We start from the raw sequence: 21,798 nt of genomic DNA, 5'->3' as shown, positions 1-21,798 counted from the left end.
CGCCCCACAACCATGACATCATCGGGAGTAGAAATAACTCAGAGATCCTTCCGGGAATTGCTTCCAGCAACTTTGCTCGCCGTGTGTAGACGCAGCTCTCAGGTGTAGCCTTGTGGCACAAGGAAGTAACATCTGACTTGAAACTGTGACCATACAATCTCCATCTCGCTGGATGAGTTGAGATTACTCTGTGTTCCACCGAACACTCTAACGGATCCGAAGGAGACCGCTGAGCAATCCACATCTTCATCCGTTTGCCTGCAGAAGTGAAGAGAAAAAAAAAGATTTCTCTTCCCTCTTCAATCAAGTTGACGTCGCTGATTTCTCTGCCAGCCCGCCGAGAATCAGCAGCTGTACTGCCCGCTGACAGAGTGAGGAAACGGCCTCCCGTCATCACCCAAGCCTCAAAGAAACGAGTCTGAGTCAAACGACGGATGAACACACATTCTACCTGCATCCTCATGCGATTCAAGTAAGAGGTTTACGTATGGGCAGAGATAGAATATTATAGTGTGTTATTCTTGTTTATCAAGGTTATTGCTTGTACAATTTACGGACTGCCGAGTCTGTTCATTGCTGCTAATAATACTCAAGGTATTACTGTAATGTACTGTTATCATGAATGAGATCTGCTTTGTTGTAGTGCAACCACGTTGGACTGTTGTATATTTCCGCTATCGCGGGTGAGACCGGCACACTGAGTTTATCCATTAAAGAACCAAAGACTGCGGGACGGTTTACGAGCCGTCCACCGCGTCTCTGAGTGATAAACTAACAGTTGCTTTCCCATGATTGCGAAACCGGCTTTGGTACTGCCACTTTATTCTCTCTCTTTCTCGTACTAACCACACACACACACGCGCGCGACCCATCACAAACATTCTCGCACACACTTTTGGCTAGTAGATAACTTCGTAAAGCTCAGCTTTGTCCCTAAGTTATCGTATAAGCGGAGACACGCGGCAAACGGGGAGATGCCATTAACCGGCTTCTCTCCGCCCACATTCGTGGCCATATTCTCTGGCCAGAAATCTCGCGTGACGTACTCTCCACGTGAGACACGTCCGACATTTTGTGCGAGTCACTCCTTACACACACACACACACACACACACACACACACACACATTCACACACACACACACACACACACACACACACACACACACACACACACACCTTCCTCTCATGTGTTATAGGCTTATTTTGGTTACCATATCTAATCATGTCACTGTTTAGTTTGTAGTTGTAAGTCGGAAGTTCACTGCATTGTATTGATTATTAATTGATATTACTGCATAAATAAACTTTGTTATATTTCAAAGAGAAGTGTTTTGGTTTGTTTTGCATACACCTGTGTCAAATGCTGACAGGGGATGTCAGTGCTCAGCCTTCATTGTTTCTTTTCAAAGGTCGATATTCTTCGGATGTTGATTTTCCTCAGAGAACAGTCTAATATTGAGACTGTTATACTATCTGGTTATTAGTCCCTGATTCCAGGGTTGTTCCCTGGTGATATTAATCCTTATTAATATTCTATTGATTTTTGATAATTGGTAATTATCTTTGATGATTGTTGAATTTGAAGGATCAATAAGCTAGTGTTAATTTTAATCAATGTTTCATCGATGTTAATAATTAATGATTATCTTTGATAATTGTTGATTTAAAGGATTAAAAAAGCTTAAATTGATTCTCATCAATGTTCTATTGATTTTAATAATTAATAGTTATCTTTGATAAATATTAATTATTGCTAATAACCAAACCCGCTCCTGAACGTGGCGTACTACATTTAATGCTGCACCGTGTAAGGTTTTGATGAGTTAGATTCTATTATTTAATTGAAATATTAATTAATAACTAAAGAAATAACTATTAATTATTTCTGATAGTAACACTGATCTAAACAACCAGTAGGACCTACACACAATTTGTGTTTTTTTATATGGAGTGACTATTTGCACCCCAGTGTAAACAGCATTTGCCACACAGTGCAGCTATTTGTACCCCAATAGTCTGGTGGAACCACATAAATATATGACAAACTAGACATTAGGTGTCACTGCAGTGGCATGGGGGTGTGAAGATGGTGTGAATGTGAAGTATAGTGACCTCAGTTCGATTCCGCCTTTTGTCCCACTTTTTTTTCACTATCTGATTTCCTGTTTCCACTCTTAATATTTCCTTTAATACTAACAATAATAAATACAAATGTATATAAAGGTTGATTTTATTGCAGTGATTTGGTCACGGTGAATGCTGGGGAGTGCAGAGAAGGGTTTGTTCTGGAGGTTGGGTCTGTTGATCACACTTGCTCGATCAGCATTGCTTGTGTGTAGATTGCATCACTGTATTACTATAGTAATATTGTAATAACTATATTTTTTAGCAGAAACCATAGTTTTAATGCAATTAACCATGGTGTTACCATAGTAATATGGTGGTAATATAGTAATCAAGGTTAATTTTGTGGTTACTATAATTTTACAACAAAGTACCAAGGTGAAACTATGGTTACTGTTGTAAAACCAAGGTTATTGTTTCTAAGGGAAGGTTAAGGTTAGGTTTAGGGGTAGGGGTTAATGTAGTGTGTCTGTGGGACTCATAAACACAATAAACATACTGCAGTGATGCCCATACTGTATGTTAGTATTTAAATGTGGGTGCAAATAGTATCTGACACTATTTGCACCAGGATGCAAATAGAATCTACCATTATTTGTACCAGGGTTGGGGTGCAAATAATATCTGTCACTATTTGCACTGGAGTGTAAGTAGCTTTTACTATTATTTGCACCAGGATGCAAATAGCATCTGCCTTTTTTTTATTTTCTCTGTTAAATAATTATATAAGATGGTGTAAGATAATGATTAAGGGAGTCCATCCTAAACAGGGTCTTTCTGGCACTAGAATGGCTTCCAGAGTGCTGGGGCAATTTCTAGACTCTTGCTGAGGTTCTCAACTCAACTCAAACTTTATTTATAAAGCACTTTGTGGCAGGGCGGAGGGCGGGGACGGGCCGGGCCGTAATGCTGCACACCCGGCCCCTAATCAGGCTGATCAAGTCTGAGAGGGATAAAGGCGACCGGAGAGAGACATACATGCCCTGTATGTGTTTGTGTAACAATGATTAAGAGTCGGGAAGAAAGGAGGTGAGAACCGGCTTGGCGATAAATAATATTTTTATTGGTTAACTTGATCAGCCTGATTAGGGGCCGGGTGTGCAGCATCACGGCCCGGCCCCGCCCTCCGCCCTGCCACACACTTTAAAAACCACAAGAGTAGACCAAAATGCTGTACAGGGATAAAATAAACATTACATAGTTACCACAATAAATCGCAATAACCAGTATTAAAATAGAAAACAATTATTCTAAAGCCAGTGAGAATAAAATAAGTCTTGAGACCACTCTTAAAAGCCTCAGTAGAGCAGATTTTGATAAACAGCAGCAGATCATTCAACCATCTAGGTGCTGCGACAGAAAAAGCACGGCCACCTTTACACTTAAAACAAGTACGAGGAACAGTAAGACTTATCTATTCGATAGAATGGAGGGACCTTTGGGATTGGTGAAGGTTGATTAAATCTGAAATGTGCTCTGAGGTACAGTAGTAGTACAGTAGTAGCAACATCATAAATATGTGTCACTGCCCACAACACTACCTTTTGTGGCCCTGGGCTATATAAGGTGTTATTTGGTTGTACAGTATTTTATAAACAGTGACAGCAATAAATGGCAGCTTTTTCTAATATTATATAACACAGAATGACAGTCCTGTGGTTTTGTTGTCAATTGTATACTTCTAACCGCCCTTAAGTGCGATTGCAGCTGTAATTGCTTTCATTGTGTGAATTTGCCTGTTCCTTCTGAGTAGTGTAATAAGCCTCTCAACCTCTCAGTCTTTTAATTCACACACTCTCTCTCAGTGCGATAAAGCATAGTAATGTCAGGGTTTTTCCTGGCTCAAAATGAGGCAGAGGTGGTACCATCCTGTTCATGTGGACACATACACTTGTACCATGCCTTCCACTGGCTGAAGCAAACACTTACAAGCAACATATTTTAGGTGTTCTAATAATTAGATGATTGAAGAAAATGACAATTATCAACTTATAGCATATTTAATTAAAAAAGCTAACCTGTTCAACATTAAATTAATTAAATACAACATAACAGCTAATGTGTTCATTTGTAGTTAACAAACAGCAAACTTGATTAACCTCTTAAACCGATAATAAGATCATCTCTGATCTCAGGTATGTGGGTGGGTATGATGGGAAGGGACGATGTGTAGAGACCAATCGACCATTGTTTTACAACTTGGATTGGACTGATCGCTTAGATTTACAGATCTTGATTTACCATGCACACAGCTGAAACAGTGCTGGATCTTATTACTTGTTACTTATTCGGTGTAATTATGTTTCTGTTTTATTGTGGCATTTACAAATGAAAGTAGTTGTTAGGTTCAGTAAAACCCTCGGATCACTTGTTTGGAGAGTTTTTTGGACTTTTGATCAAAAAGGCTACCTTGGTTCCAAATGCCATAACTTGCTTTGAGATAACAATACAAAATTTTTCCCAGATACAGTTGACATGATTTTAGTCATCATGTCAAGCATGAATAATTAACTAAATTAATAAATAAACTGCATCACTTTCTCAGCAGTGTTGTAACATAAGATGTACATGTTTGAATTTTTGAGAAAATCAAGAATATGCGTGGTTAGTAATTATTAAGTCACTGAAATAAGGCCATGAAACACACAATAGATTTTGTAGACTCCAGTTTTCGCTCACAAAATTAACTTTTGTGAGACACTTTTTGTGTTAGAAAGGCCGTATCGGATCACGCCCTTCTTCTGAGGTAAATTCACAGCATGTCTTATTCCAAAAACGATAATGAGCTCAAATGGGAAAGACTGTCCCTCTCGTTGTTTTCATACGGATTACACAATCAGAGAATATTTGTTTTAAATCGGTTAATTTAAAAGTAGACAATTCAAGCTTTCTATAGACATATTTCTCATGTCTGTGAGGCAAGTATATGATGAGTTTTGGTTCATTTTCGTAATGCGCACCAGACAGAAGTTCATGGAGGCCGAGACGGCAGAAAGCGTGTACTGTATGATTTCTTTATTTTACAAAACCACAACTTTTTGCTGTTATTGTGAGTGTACACAAATAAAAGTAAACCCTTTATAGTTTCGAATGACGTCTTACTCTTATCTGTATGACCAAAAATGACGGAGTAATTCTTTCTGCTGTTATCAGGGAAAAAGTCAGGTGATCACGCCGGCGCCTCCGGTGACCACAGAGGATTGACTATGTTATGTTATCAATATAAAAAAACAACTCAAACAGGAGCAATTGAAATATAGAATTTTGGGGGCATTTCCGTCCCTGCACAATGCTGTTTTGAGCCAACGGCCTGAATAGGTTGCTTGTTGTTAAGCTTAATGGAGGGCTATTGCCTAAGTTCTGCTGACTCTATGGAGATTGTTTTATAGTGGTTTAATTTCACAGCAGGCTGTCACAAATTAAGGCTGGTCAGGTAGACTTCGATGTTGTGTGGAGGCTGTGACAAAGAATGTCAAAGGGGGGAGGGGCAGGGGCTCGTGTGGTCTCGCAGAATTACAACTTAAATGCAGATGTCGTGCACACGTTTAATTGAGAATTGATGCCAAGGGCCAAATTTAAATAAAAATAAATATAAATAAAAAATAAGAAATGACTTGTATAAAGAGCACTTATCTAGTGAAAGAGGGCGGGTGCTTGAGCACCACTTGGGGTCTATCTGTCCGACTGCCTGCCTGAGTTTCGTCGACAGTCGGAGGCGGCACGAAATTTGACGGAGGCGGCCGCCTCATAATTTTCTATGCAGGAAAAACCCTGAATGTGCAGCAAATAATTTTTGCGCTGGTGGCTTAAGCCATGGCAAATGCCATTTCACAGCCTGTACTCTTCATCGGGTTTTCGTCAGAGTTGAAACAACTGTTAAGTGTGGTGCCAACACATTTGGGAAGTAACTTGGCAACCCAAGCTGTGAGACTTTCCATGCCATCTTCATGGAAACAGCCATACTCTGAATAGACCCCTACATTCTCTCTCTCTCTCACACACACACTTACACACGCATGACGCATGAGTCTCTACCTATCAATGCACACTACAGTCCAAAGCCTGATCAATAATAATTACAGCTTTAGACACCATTAATAACTGTTTATTGATAGATCTCTTTGCACATATTGCATCAGGGATGTTTCACTCAGACAAGACAATACACTGGTTCTCATTGATGTATTGCTATTAAACAAGGTCTTTTTGTTTTTTGTATGTTGCAAATATGAATGAAGTGGGACTTTATGTTTCTATAACGAAAATAACAGATTATGCCTAGCTAATTGGAAAAACACAAATATCATCATACAATTGAACCAACTCAAAATTATGTTAGCTTTGGTTTAAATACCTTGTGCTTTTCAAAGAATTAAAAAGTATGATTCCAGCACCTACAGTGATGTTAAATTGACAAACCAGTCTTGTCAACCACAATTTTTTTTAGAGTAGAAATTTTGTATTTTGGAAGTATTATAATGTTTAAGTTGATACACAGCTCTATGTCTCTTTATAAAGATAACAAACCTTTGTTTTGTTATCATGCTACTTTTATAACTCTGATCTCGTCTTCTTTGTATAATGTTCCATTGAGTGCAATCTTTCTGTCTCTCAGCGAAATAGTTTCCTTTGCGTGGATGATCCTTCTTTTCTCCCTCCCTGGAGGTATGTAAAGGTGTGATTCTATAGCATGGAGGAGAAGAAAGAATGGCCTACTGTGTTATTTTTGGCATTCGGATGAGTCATGCATGGTGTTTAAACGTTTGAGGTTAGATCGATTAGAACAGAGTTGTGCTGCTATATTTTAGAGTTACGAATAAGAGAGTGAGAAAAATCAATACACGGTTAGATTTCACCATATGTATCAATCAGATACAGTCTTTTTTGTCAAATATTACAAAACATTTGTCTTCTGGGAATTTCTTTTCTTTAAAATCTTTCAACATAATGTAATTACTTGCTCCGACAACATTTGAATAGCTGTTTACATATTTTTTTTACACTTCTAAAATCTTACCAATATCTAGTACAGTAATTTAATGCCTATTAATTTTAATTTAAAAAGGTTATAGCAATAACAGCAAATAATGATAGATTTGAAAAAGAAGCATTGCCCTAATTGAATTTTTTTTCTCATCGAATACGCTGTTTCACTCAGAAATACGTCACATCATGGAAATAAAATGGGTTACAAATGCTGTTTCATGTTGACTTTAATGTTGATTTTATATATATATATATATATATATATATATATATATATATATATATATATATATATATATATATGTTGTTCACAATCTGTTTTATGCTTCGTAGATATAAATGTTTTCTGTCCCTTGTGTTTAATACCAGTTTCTGGAAAAGAATGAGCTGGTGTGGCCTTAACTCTCTCTCAGGACAACAGAGTTACATCAAGTCAGCAGGTTATGCTCTGAAGTGCTTGTGTTGTCCTGTTGAATTAGAACGGTTTTGGGAAATGGGAGAGAAGGTCAGGGAGTAACTATCAGAATCAGAGTACATCCACAGTCTGATCACCAAGGCAGGATGTCTAAAGCATTGTAGAGGATGTTGGGATATTTTCTAGGAAGTACAGGCCTAGTCAAGGCATTGGATATGACAGGTTATGGGCTCAGAATAAAGTGGGCGGACAATATCCTACAGGAAAATTAAGAATGACACATCAAGGTCAAAGCCTGGGAAAGACTTTAAACTCATGAATGTAAGACCTGTATTAGGAGTAAATCCATATTCTATCTGGCGTGAACCCTTTATCTGGCCACACAGGCATTGTGTATATTGTGTGCATAATGTAGCCACTGATTAAACATGCAACAGGAAATTACCATGAGCCACTGGCTCATTAAGTTGTGACACGAAACATGAAATTGTGAATTCAAGTAATGCAAAAAAACATAATATCACAAAATGTGCGAATAAAGCCGCGTTTCCATTCCATGTATGAAAAAAAAATTCACTTCTTTATAAATTGTAGCCACTGTGATTCTTTTATTAATAAAATACTTGCAGTTTAGAACACACAGACAAAACACTGTAAAGAACTTAGTCTGGGAGCAACAGCACAGTTCTGGGGTCACTATGTGTGTGCGTTTCTCCATCTGCGGATCTATGAGATATTTTTTCAAAAGTGTCAATTAACCTGCTCTTTGGCACAGTTCAAGTTTGTGTTCAACTTATTTGCTCTGCAAACTCTTTGCAGGCTTTGGATTTTCAGGACACCGTTATTTCAGGATGACCAGAGCAACATTTCAGATGTGATGATTGGTCCGCTGGTCAGTCCAGTTATTCAGTAACATGACATTTTTGATGTGCATCTTGTGTTCTGGTAACACTTTACAATAAGGTTACATTTGTTAACATTTGTTAATAACCTTAGTTAACATGAACTAACAATGAACAATTATTTTACAGCATTTACTAATATTAGTTAATGTTAATTTCAACATTTACTAATACATATAAAAAATAAAAAGTTGCATTTGTTAACATTAGTTAATGCACTATGAACTAACATGGACTAACAATGAACAATTGTATTTTTATTAACTAACAATTTGTCCACCTCAAGCTAGGATATATGTTTTTTTATGCGCATTTTTGGATATTTTATTCGCATCTTTTGTGTTACCATGCAGCAGTTTTTATGCTATATCCCAAAATGTGCATAAAAATAGGTGGATGGAAGCCCAGCTAGTGTGAAGATCTCCTCTGAAACTAGAGACACGTGAAATTATTAGGGTCTGTTTCTCAGGAGATACATCTGAGAAACAAGAGACTTAATCAAAAGTCTCAGTTTGCTCTCCATTTAATCTCGTTGTCTTGGAGAAACAATTTAGGAGATCTCATGTGTGGTTTTGACTTTACTTTTGGGTGTATGCAAAAAGCCCAGGAGCATTAAATAAGACTGTGTATGTGTGTGCTACATTGCAGTTCAGGCAAATTCTACATTCTTAACATGAACAATTAAGAATTTACCTTCACCTTTACAACTTACTCAAACACCCACAAAATTTGACCGATCATCTATAGAATGTGTATTTCTTTCTATGCATGTATGTGTGTGTATGATATACAGTATGTGTGCAGTCTTGGAAAGACTTTATAAAGATAGTGGCATTCCATTTGAATGATTTCAGCGCAGGGCTACTGTAGCACCTCCATCCTCAATCACGATGAGGAAATACTTTATAGAAATCACACATGCCAACTCTCAATTTCTCCTTCTTTTCCTGTTTGTAGTCTGGCGAGGTGAGTCATCCATCTAACATGGTCTGGATACTTCCTACAGTACTCACCCTGTATTGACTCTCTCCTTCCTGTTTTTTTATATAGCTGTTTATTTAGTTTTTTCCTGTTTCTCTTGCAGCTTTAAGGGTTTGATGCTGCTAATTTGAGTGCTTGTGAGTGGAAATGCATTTGCATTCATAAGAATTGGAATATTTGACAGCTGCCCCACTGTATTACCTCTGTTTATCCACAAAGCACAAAATAAGCTGTAGCTGCTTGCTGTAGGGTTGTTATGCTCTAGCAATTCAGCTGACTTAATCTGCCTCCCTTTCTCCACTCCTTTACCTTTATTTGCTTCACTGTCTGTCTCTATGTCCACCACAGGTCAAGCAGATCATGGAGGAAGCAGTCACAAGGAAGTTTGTCCATGAAGACAGCAGCCATATTGTCTCATTCTGTGGTAAGTCAAATAAACATAGAACCCAGAGTTTACCCAGTCATTGTAGTTTATACAGTTGAAGTCAGAAGTTTACATATACCTTAGCCAAATACATTTAAACTCAGTATTTCACAATTCCTGACATTTAATTGTAGAAAACATTCCCTGTCTTAGGTCAGTTAGGATCACTACTTTGTTTTAAGCATGTAAAATATCAGAATAATTGTAGAGAGACTTATTTATTTCAGCTTTTATTTCTTTCATCACATTACCAGTGGGTCAGAAGTTTACATACACTTTGTAAGTATTTGGTAGCATTGCTTTTAAATTGTTTAAATTGGTGTAACTGAGTCAGGTTTGTAGGCCTCCTTGCTCGCACACGATTTTTCAGTTCTGCCCACAAATTTTCTGTCGGATTGAGGTCAGGCCTTAATGATGGCCACTCCAATACCTTGACTTTGTTGTCATTAAGCCAGTTTGCCACAACTTTGGAGTTATGCTTGGGGTCATTGTCCATTTGGAAGACCCATTTGCGACCGAGCTTTAACTTCCTGGCTGATATATCAACATAATTTTCCTTCCTCATGATGCCATCTATTTTGTGAAGTGCACCAGTCCCTCCTGCAGCAAAGCACCCCCACGTTCCTGTCATTACATTACTGGTTTTAATTTTAATTAATGCGTAATTTATTGAGAGATTATTGAATGGGACTTTTACGACAGCGGAAGTTCAGCTGCGCGCTGTCACAGACTGTCACTGAAGCCGAGTCCATCACTGCTGCTGCTGCATCATGCTCTACAAACAAAGTGAAACACTTTCTTCACTCCGCACAGTGAACAAAGAAGTTTCATCATGCAGTGCCTTCATTTAACACCTAGACAAGCAGATATTTCAAGATAAAAATTACAGCTCCAACTTAAGGCAGCACGCTGAGGTAAGTTGTGGCTCTAATGCTAACACAGGCTTTTCTGTGTAATGTGATGGTCATTTTCAGGGAGATTCTGTAACTGGGCTCTTATGACATCAGTTTCTAAGTGTAAATTTTTAAATCTGCAGCAATATATCAGTGCGCTTTGTCCTGCGTCCGGTATGTCGTGAGCAGAATTTACGCATTTACCCCGTGCAGCTATCGCAGTTATTTTGGGCTGATTAACTAAATAAATCCATGTAAACATCCAAGTTAAGTGTAAATGCCTTTTGCTCTGCCGTTCGTGTGATTGACAACCGGAGCATGAACAGACAGCATTTCTGCACATGCACAGCGTGGTGCGCGCGAGAAGGATGTGCAGGTGCGAGGCGATCGTATGGTGAAGAGAGTGTTCTGCGACTGGTGTTGGGGCCCTATGCAGGCTGCGTACTCTGCATTTAGGGTGTGGTGGTACTGCTGTACAGAACTAATGATATAAATTCTTTCTACACTGAAAACTGTAACTTCACTGAACTAAGAACTAAAAGATATGAAATGGCGAAAGTAGGCATTAATAAAGCATTGGCTTTGGTTTATATTTCAGCACTATATATAATGTCCCTGTGGGACATTGTTCACATTTTCACCATAATAATTACTAGAAATGTTTCCAAACCTCTCTTCTTATTGACAAATTCATCCAGATCTGACAAGAGCCCTTAAAGGGCCAAAAATGAAAATTCTCTCATCATGTACTTACCCTTATGCTAGATGTGTATAACTTTCTTTGATCTGCTGAACTCAAATGAAGATTTTTACAAGAATATTTAAGCTCTTTTGGACCATATTATGCAAGTGAATGGGTGCCAACTTTTTAAAGCTCCAAATCACATAAGTCAGCGTAAAAGTAATCCATAAGACTCCAGTGGTTAAATCAATACCTTCAGAAGTGATGTGTAAGGTGTGGATTAGGAGTCTAACGGTTCTCTGTAAAAAACCGAATCGTACGTTTCGGGAAGCATTGGCACCGCGGTCGGTTCACCCCAAATTTAATGACGCATCTGGAGCACAAGTTTTGGTCAAGAAAACAAAGCGTCAAACAGACAGGCACAGTTACAACCTCCGCTAATGCACCTAAATGGATCTGTAGATGGATACGCTCCACCTTTGTTTCACGTGGATCAACTTGATGACATCACAGTTCTGCACGCATTGTGTGTAGTTGAAAATGGCAAGTGGAGAAAACGCGCCGCTGATAGAGAAGCCCCCTGCGTTTTTCCTTTCTGGGAACATTTTCTTTTTGCAGTCAATTACAACAGCGATGGTCAAAAAACATTTACAAAACAGGCATTGTTTTCAGATATCGCTCAGCGCGAGTGCCGTATACTGGTAATAAATGTCAATAATGCGTACAAGGGTTTATTTAAAATGCGCACGCAAGTTCTTTCTGTTTCCGCGCATGGCTGTAATCTATCGTGAGTGTCAATAATGCGCTTTGATTAATGGCATTAAGATGCCATTATAATAATACATCAACATGATTAATCTTTTACGGCGACATCACCCAGGGAAAGAGCCACAGGTGAGCCGAAACAGCACACAATCCCTTCCACTTTTAAGCAGGCATTAAGTGCTAATTCGGACGGACATGAAACAATAACTAAAGTGCTTGGGGTGTTCATGTGGGATTTCCACGTATTATTAAAATACTTGAGCAGCATTATCACAACATCCCTTTTCGTATGCATTTTAATAGCATGGTTATTCCTTTTATAGTGATGTACAGCTTCCAAATATTGAATATATGTTGAGATGAATTTGAAGTGCACTTTATGTAGATGGATGTAGCGTATTAGTGCAGGTATTAAGCTAAAATGTTGATTTAGTAATTAGAGAAAATTGTTTTTTTTTTAGTTAAGAACACTGATGAAAATTAACCTTGGTTTTACTATAGTAATATTGTAGTAACCATGACTGCTGTCACCATGGTTTTCTGAACAGAAATCATGGTTTTGATTCAATTAACCATGGTTTTATAACAGTAATACTGTAGATTCTATATAGTAACCATGATTTTACTATATATTGTAACCATGACAGTAACCATGTTGATTTTGTGGTTACTCTGATTTTACTGCAAATGCCATGGTTAAACTATGGTTACTGTTGTAAAACAATGATTGATATTTAAGGGCAAACCTGTTGAAGCGTTTACCAAATAGATTATTCTTTGGATTTGGCAGTAATATTTTTATTTTTTTTCTGAACAAAGCAAATACCGAACTGTACCGAAACCGTGATCCTAAAACCGTGATACAAACCGTACCGTGTTAAATTAGAACAGTTACACCCCTAGTGTGGATGAGAAACAGATCACTTTCACATTCTTCTTCTGTTGTTTTTGGTGATTCACATTCTTCATGCATACGCCCCCTGCTGGGCTGGGAGAAGAACTTCTAGCAAAAAATTACTATTGATCTGTTTCTCACCCACACCTATCATATCACTTCTGAAGATATTGATTTAACTTCTGGAGTCGTATGGATTACTTTTATGATTCCTTTATGTGCTTTTTGGAGCATCAACAATTTGACACCCATTCACTTGCATTGTACTGACCTACAGAACAGAAATATTCTTCTAAAAATCATAATTTGTATTCTGCAGAAGAAAGAAAGTCATACACATGGATGGCATGAGGGTGAGTAAATGATGAGAGAATTTTCATTTTTGGGTGAACTATCCCTTTAAAGTGATAGCTCAGCCAAAATTTAATATTCTGTCATCATTTCCCTGCCCTCATGTTGTTCCAAACCCGTGTGACCCTTTGCATTCTGTGGAACACAAAATATGTTAGACAGAATGTTAGTGACTGACACTGACAGTCTCGGTCACCATTCACTTTCAAAAAAAAAAAATAAAAAAAAAAAATAATAATATATATATATATATATATATATATATATATATATATATATATATATATATATATATATTAAAAAAAACACACATTCACTGAAAGTAAATGGTGACCAAGGCTAACATTCTGTCTAAAATCTCCTTATTGTGTTGCATGGAAGAAAGAAAGTCAAATAGTTTTGGAACAACATGATGGTGAATGATGACAGAATTTCCATTAATAATAATAATAATAATTCTGTAATACATGTTAAATGTGTATTATATAATGGAATGTAGGGAGTTAATGTCCATTATGTAATTTGTGAAAGTAACAAGTTACTCACTACTTGAGTACTCTTTTAATTGGATACTTTCTTACTCTTACTCATGTAATTATTTATTTTAGCACTTTTACTTCTACTTAAGTAAAACATTTTTTTTAAGTAATTGTACTTTTACTTGAGTACAGTTTTTGGCTACTCTACCCACCTCTGATTTTTTTCTGAGGTCTTGGCTGATTTCTTTTGATTTTCTTATGATGTCAAGCAAAGAGGCACTGAGTTTGAAGGTAGGCCTTAAAATACATCCACAGGTACACCTCCAATTGACTCCAATTAGCCAATTAGTCTTTTAGAAGCTAATTGGTTAATTGTCTAAAGGCTTGACATCATTTTCAGGAATTTACCAAGCTGCTTAAAGGCACAGTTAACTTTGTGTATGTAAACTTCTGACCCACTGGAATTGTGATATTTCAATTAAAAATGAAACAATCTGTCTGTAAACTGTAAATTCCTAAAATTCCTAAAGTCCTAAACGACTTGCCAAAACTATTGTTTGCTAATATGAAATCTGTGGAGTGGTTAAAAAATGAGTTTTAATGACTTCAACCTAAATGTATGTAAACTTCTGACTTCAAATATACATCATAGTAGTACTCCCTTGGTACTGCCTTTTTATTTTCGCTGATTTTACAACAGCATCTCTTTTATGTTAAAGCAGTAAATGTTATGATAATAAGGATCATCACTGAACAAAATAGTAACAGTACAAGTAAAACGTCTGAACGCATTACGGTAATGAGAACTGGGGGTAAAATATGCTCAAGTGTTCTGAAAATAAAGAATGAAAATGTCAATTAACAACAAACACCTTGTGTAAACAGGTGAGAACAATTGTTTCAGTAGCCTAGCTTCCATCCACTTTTCGCGCTGTTTTGTTATCGACAAAGTGAAAATGCATAAAAAAACATTTGCGAAATTTGCCGTCTTCTGCCTGTTTCCATTCAAATGGCCTTTTATCGATAAAAATGGTGTGCGTGATGACGTCATGTCTAAAAAAACACTTTGTCGCATAAGTTTTAGTTTAGCGCTAAAGAAATCTGCTCTGAAGCCGTTTCCATACCGAAATGTGTGTTTATCGTTTATAAAATGGGGAGAGTATTGAGACAATTCATTGAAATTAGCCAGCTAACTGTCATTTTAATTTCACAAATAAAAGCAATCAGAATACGAGGAATTGCAATCAAAAGGGAGCAGTTGCCCTTCTGATAGGACTGTAATATTGGTCCTGATGTTGCGCCTATCGCAGGTTGCCACTGGTTCCGACCCGAAAACGAATCATCACGGCCCTGGTCAAGCTGGAAACCTGCACCAAGTAGTGGGGGAACTTTCAGTCTTAGTATAAGGACCATCCATCCATGTGTATATGCTGTGTGCACAGCTATTAAAGAAAAACTGATGCGGTGTAATATCAGGGTTTACATATGATACATTCCTGATATTCAGTAAGCTATTTTGAACAATCATCTAATCTAAAGCGTTAGCATCACAACTGCATTATGTCCCACATATTTGCCCAGCAACTTTTAACGACCAACTGAACTTAATTATCATCTAAAATACATTTTAGCGTCATAATGCAATTTACATTTTCTGAAGAAGCTCAGCAAATGCGATCCGAGGTAAAGTTTTAAAAGGTTCAAAAGCTTGTTTTCTGAAAGTGAACATTGGACAAATAGTTCTGATAGTTTATAGTCTTGAAGTGTAGAAAATTTCATTCAGTCGACTTTATTCGTTACAGAGCAGGGTGCGGCTAATTTAAGTTTGTGTAAAGAAAAGGCATATATAGGTCTAAAAATATATATTTTGTTTTTGTTTGGTAATTAATTTTTTTAATTTAATGCGTTTTTCGTTTGGTAATTTATTTAATTTTAATATAAGGAATTTGCCAACATTTTTTCAAAAGCTAAACAATAAATTTATAGAATTGTATGTTCGTGTTCCAAAAAAGCACACTGAAGCATTTCTCCTAGTATTGTGCCTATATATGCCAATTTTCTCGACAAAAAGTATTTCCAAACCAGTTTTTCGCGACATTTGATGTATCGACATAGAGTTTATGTGCTAGAGTTAAACGGAAAAATATTATGTCGACACTTGTGAAATTTTAGCGATAATTTGCGTTTCCATCAGCTTAATTTTGATGCGCTAAAACTTTTTCCGCAAAAAATCCTTGGATGGAAATGTAGTTAGTGTCTGCCAAATGTTGGAAAGCGTGATGGTTTGGCTAAGGCTTAGGTAAACATTTGAACAAACATTTAACAGGCCTTGAAAGCACCAAAGTGTAGAAATGTCAGAGAGGGAGCAGAAAGAGGATTGCCATGTTAGAGTGACTTGTGATTAAAATCAAGTGATAATTTAGATGTGTAGTCCTGTAGGCGAATGTGTAATCAATGCTGTTGTAATTAATATCAGCCATTGTCTGCTAAAAATCTGACGACTATCCACATAATAAAGTTATCGCTTTACCACACATAGATGTACCGTGCATGTGCAAATTCACATCAAGGTATCATAGCATGATGTTTAATGATTGACTGATTCACAAACAGAATAAATGAGTAGTCATTAATAATGCAACTGCTGCCAGGTCATGTCTTTTTAGTCATGTCCAGCTTTATTCACAGTTAACATGTTCTAAACAGCTTTTATAATTCCAGGATGCTGGCAATCTTGCCACCTCCCCTGAAATTTAATCTGCACTGCCCTGTTAGGGGTCAAGTGCTGGTGGTAGGGTTGAGATCACAGTAAATTAGAGTGTTTTTCCTTCCCTGCATCCCAACTATTATTGTTCTCAAAAAATGTCTTATTGGGGGTAGCAAAAACAACAGAACCTTGCGTTTCAAGCTCACAGAAACAGCTACTGTAATGTAGCCACTTCCATTAGCCACACTACGTATTTTGCGTATTTTGACTAGACTGTAAACTGTATTGACAGTGGTATTGGCCGATAAAAGCAGTTTAAAATAAAGTGTTTTACAATTAGCCTACAACTCGTGCTGTGTGTCAGAAAATTGTCTGAAATTTTCTCTTGTGAGAAATTATATGAATTGGGTGACAATGACAGCAGAATTGCAATTTGTAAATTTTGCACTGCTAGATTTTTACAAGATAGTACTATCATTAAAATTTTTAACACAACTAATCTGGTTACTCCCACCTTGCATTCCTTTTATGTGTCATTTAGGGGAGAGTTTATGTGAAATATTTGATGCAACAGTGATAGAAAGCTTTGGAAAGCATTCATTCAAATAATGGCACAACAGTGTCGGCCTGTGACTGGCTGTACAGGATAAATTAGCAGATGTTTGTGTAGACTTTGTAATCAGAATTTATGTCTGTCTTAAGCTAATAAGTACTGATTATTTCATAGACATAACACAGAAACAAAGCACAAAATACAGATCTTGTGGATACAGTATCTTGCTTCAAACAAAACTCTAAGGGGGAATTCGCTAAGAATGAATTCCACCATAGGGGCCTGGGTAGCTCAGTAGTAAAAGACGCTGGCTACCACCCCTGGAGTTCGCTAGTTTGCTAGTTCGAATCCCAGGGTGTGCTGAGTGAATCCAGCCAGGTCTCCTAAGCAACCAAATTGGCCCAGTTGCTTGGGAGGGTAGAGGCACATGGGGTAACCTCCTCGTGGTTGCTGTAATGTGGTTCGTTGTCGGTGAGTTGAGCGCGGATGGCGTAAAGTGCTATGTCTCCGTGGCAACGGGCTCAACAAGCCACGTGATAAGATGCGCGGGTTGATGGTCTCAGACGCGGAGGCAGCTGGGATTCATCCTCCGCCACCCAGATTGAGGCGAATCACTACGCGACCACGAGGACTTAAAAGCGCACTGGGAATTGGGCATTCCAAATTGGGTTAAAAAGGGGAAAAATAAAAAAAAAAAAATAATGAATTACACCTGGTAAAGGCACCAGTTATTGGTGCGTGCTGTCTGTGCTTGTTTAGCACCTGTTTCACTAAAGAAATTATACAGATCTGCTGCACACAATTTGCATGTGAAATCCCTGATCTTGCTGGCCGATTCTAAGTACTTTATTGCAGAGGATGCAACAGACCCCCACGATCTGACACACTCTGCTGGCACTGTACAGCATCACTCCACTACTGTGATCCAGATGCCTGAATCATCTCTTTAACATGCCTAAAGTGTACTTGACTACACCACGCAACTAGATATATGCCAGGTTATAACACTCTTCTCTATCATTTGATCATCATTATTTGATGAAATCCTACTACCATGATCAATAGAAAATGTACAAAAATCATATTTAAAAAAATTCAGTTTACCACTTGCTTTATCAGGTGGTAATAGCTCGATGTTTATTGCACTGATCAAGTAGCACAGAGTTTTGTGATTGAAGCGCAATCTATAATGAGCCTAATTTACATAGAGGAGGCGTGTTTGCACAGAAAGGAATGACAATGACTTCATTTGAATACTCAAAACGCAGTGCTGCTATTTTAGCACTGATTGCGCCTACTTAAACTGGATTGCGGGTGGTTAGTGAATAAGACTAAAGTTTTTGTGTTGGAATACCACGCACAATAGTGGTGCAACTGTTTAATAATTAATAATAATAATTTTAATAATAATAATAATAATAATTTTTATTATTGTTTAGTTAATTCGCCCCAGAGTATCTTTAAAAGATTTGACTCTAATAACCGGGCAAACTTTTGCAAATCCAGTGATGGATTCTTCCTCATAAGTGCTTAATGCAGTGACCAGGTTTGTTGTCAAATTATTTTAGAGTTTGCAAGATGAAGAAAGTGCTTGCTATTTTTGTCTGCAGTATGATCAGGGTTGTGGAGTAACGGAATACATGTAATGGGATTACGTATTTAAAATACAAAATATAAGTAACTGTATTGTTTTCCTGTAAAAATATCTAAAAATCCTTAAAACACGATCAGTTAGATTGATCTTGTTTTAGAAACAACACTGCATAAGATATTTAGGTTTTTCAGAGAATGTATTTTTAACTTGTATTTTGTCTTAACTGTACTGGCAGAGTTTTTATAGTCAAAACAAGTGAAAAAAATCTACCAGTGCTGAAGAAGTCATCCAAAGTATTTAGAATACGTTACTGACCTTGAGTAATCTAACAGAATATGTTACAAATTACATTTTACAGCATGTATTCTGTAATCTGTAGTGGAATGCATTTCAAAAGTAATCCTCCCAACCCTGAATATGATGCATCAGTTGGTCAGTGAAAAGAATATTGTCAGTTTCCGGGTGTCATGTCTGAGGCTGAGACTATTATTAATACTGTAGATGAGAAACAATGGCTTATCACAAATACATTATAATGATGTTGGTCAGAAATTGTCTTTTTTAGTACTCTAATGTCCTAATACTGCTTCATCCAGTGTGGCACCATGAGAAAGGTGATGAATGGAGAGTAGCCAGACTTTGCTGGCTGCCCATAGGGGAGTAATTAGCTACCTTGATAACAGCCATGTTTACACACCACAGATGGAAATGTCAACACTGAAATTTTTCACCGCGGCAGATATCATACAATTATCAACCCTGCACAGTTCTCAGGGTTTAAGTCATCTCTAATTCTGTCTCTTATCCGCCTGTGGCTTTGATGGTGTGCTGTCTGCCTTTCAAGCCTTTTACACCATTATGCTGTGCCATACTAAAATGTACTGTAAAGTGCTGGTCACTGGAAGTGGAGAGCATCTCTCCAGGTTTTGCTCTGTTCCCACAGTGACAGTATGATTAGATGCCATTAGTACAGGCAGTATGATTACAATTTTAATGAGCGATTGAGATCAGGGTCGGGAGTAGCCGCCTGCTCCCTGTGCCATTTCCTGTGACAGCTTGAATCGTGGGGCTTGTTTGTTGCTGTTGATAGTGCTTCGGAAACTTTGTCAGCTGAAATATAATTTTCTCGTACTATCTAATTCATTCCCCCTCTTCCCGTTCATAGTCTTCATTTTGGTTTGTTGAGAATAGGATCATATTACTTTCATTTCCTTTGCCACAGAAGCCACAGTGGCTTTAACCTCCATTTTAATTTCAATTTTTGCATAGATTTCCCCAGAAGTAACGATTTCAGCCTGGTCCCATGAAATTCACATGAGCATTGCAACATATTTTGCAAAACTGAAATTACATGCTTCATTACACGTTTGGCTGCAGTTTTCAAGTGAAATTTACAGTGGGGGTGCCAAAACCGAGCGAAATGAGGTTTTTAAGGTGAATTTTAGTTGGAGGTTTTAATAAGTAAAACGTACCTCCCTAACCTAAAACTTTACCCTAAACCTAACCAATAATGTCAAAAAAGATAAATTAGAGTTTAACAAAACAGACATCCTTACCCTTTACCAACACCTAACCCTAACAATAGTGTTTTAAAATGCAAAATAGAAAAAAAAAAAAACACATTAACTGAAGCAACCACGTCATTTTGTGTCGCTTCTATGCCATTTCGCTTTTGTGCGTCTTTGGCTGGATTCGAACCACGGACGTTGAGTCCAGTGCTCCATCAGGTGAGCTACCAAGCAAGCTAAAGACATAGGAATAAGTGTGTATATGTAATACAAGTGTTAAAATGTTTTGTTTTTAAAATCATGCGTTAAAGTAAGTGTTTTGATAATATAACATTGCGAGTGATGAGTAATAAAGTGAAAAATACAGTTATTATAAGATCAAAATTGCAGCAATTGTTCTTGTGATTTATGTGACAATGAATAAAATACACGGTTGTTGTAGCGCCTCTAGTGTTCATTTCACAAGGAAACTGCAGCGAAACGTACAAATCCGTTTGTAACATGTATTTAGAATAAAGTTCATTCTATGAGACCAGGACGATTTTGTTCTTTTAAACACAAGGGATAACAAGTAGCTATTAATGTCAAACCTTGTATGCAGGTTCATGTGGCACCCTTGTTTTAATGTGCACAAGCGTGAAAGAGATTTGAGAGCTACAGCAGAGAGGAAACATTTTGGTCTGTTCCTCATGCAAAGCTATCGTATGAGTTGGAATATAGCACACGTGCCATATGGACTACTTTTATGGTCCTTTTATGGTCCTTTTTGTTTCTTTTTGGAGCTGGACACCCCCAATTCTCATCAACTGTCATTTTATGGAAAAGAACAACATGATTCTGCTAAATGTACTCTTCTGTGTACCACTGAAGAAAGACAGTCAAATGGGTTTAGAACGGCATTGGTGAGTGAATTAACTATTGGGTGAACTATTTCCTTTAAATTAAAGACCCCTTTCTCTTTAGTTGCTCTGTTTTTTTTGTTTGTTTTTTTTTTGCATATCATAATGCGTGAGGATTTTGAGCCTGTTTAATGGTGTGTGTATCCTCTGCAGTCATTAATTTCACTGGTCTCTTTTATTAGGGGTCAAGCCCCAAAGGGGCGAAAGACCCCTATTGTTTTCGTTCGTTTTCTTATTATTATTAGGGGTCAAGCCCCGAAGGGGCGAAAGACCCCTATTGTTTTAGTTAGTTTTCCTATTATTCTTCTTCTTCTTCCGCTTCTTCTTCCGCTCTTGAGTCTATGGCAGCCCATAGAACCGCTTGCAGGAAAGTTATGAAATTTGGCACACAGATAGAGGACAGATCTGTTACAACAGCAAATTTAGCGTCTCTACCTCAAACCCTCTAGCGCCACCAACTGCCCAAATTTTCACTCACGTTTATGTTAATAACTTTTGAACCGTGAGTCCTAGAAACGAAATTCTTTTTTCCTCTGATTCCTTGGCTCAAGATGATTCGATTGTAAAGAGAAGAAACAATTATAAACAGAGCAGAGGAGAAGAGAAGAGAGGGAGTGAATGTCATAAAGTACTGGAAA

At 37.5% G+C, this 21,798-nt stretch overlaps 1 protein-coding gene across 4 annotated transcripts in view; it reads left to right on the top strand.

The window, feature by feature from the left end:
- Positions 1 to 21,798, top strand: part of LOC127439627 (small G protein signaling modulator 1-like) — a 59,945-nt gene that overhangs the window by 11,484 nt on the left and 26,663 nt on the right. For 3 of the 4 annotated variants that reach the window (XM_051695839.1, XM_051695836.1, XM_051695837.1), the window contains exon 3: positions 9,759 to 9,834. In XM_051695839.1, coding sequence (XP_051551799.1) covers positions 9,759 to 9,834 — 76 coding nt within the window. Of the gene's footprint in view, positions 1 to 8,346; positions 8,420 to 9,758; positions 9,835 to 21,798 lie in introns of all 4 variants that reach the window. The other variant, XM_051695838.1, reaches the window with a different exon arrangement.

This window comes from Myxocyprinus asiaticus, chromosome 4 (genome assembly GCF_019703515.2).
Source record: "Myxocyprinus asiaticus isolate MX2 ecotype Aquarium Trade chromosome 4, UBuf_Myxa_2, whole genome shotgun sequence".
In the NCBI taxonomy this organism is placed as follows: domain Eukaryota; kingdom Metazoa; phylum Chordata; class Actinopteri; order Cypriniformes; family Catostomidae; genus Myxocyprinus; species Myxocyprinus asiaticus.
This window is presented reverse-complemented; position numbering and strand designations above follow the sequence as displayed.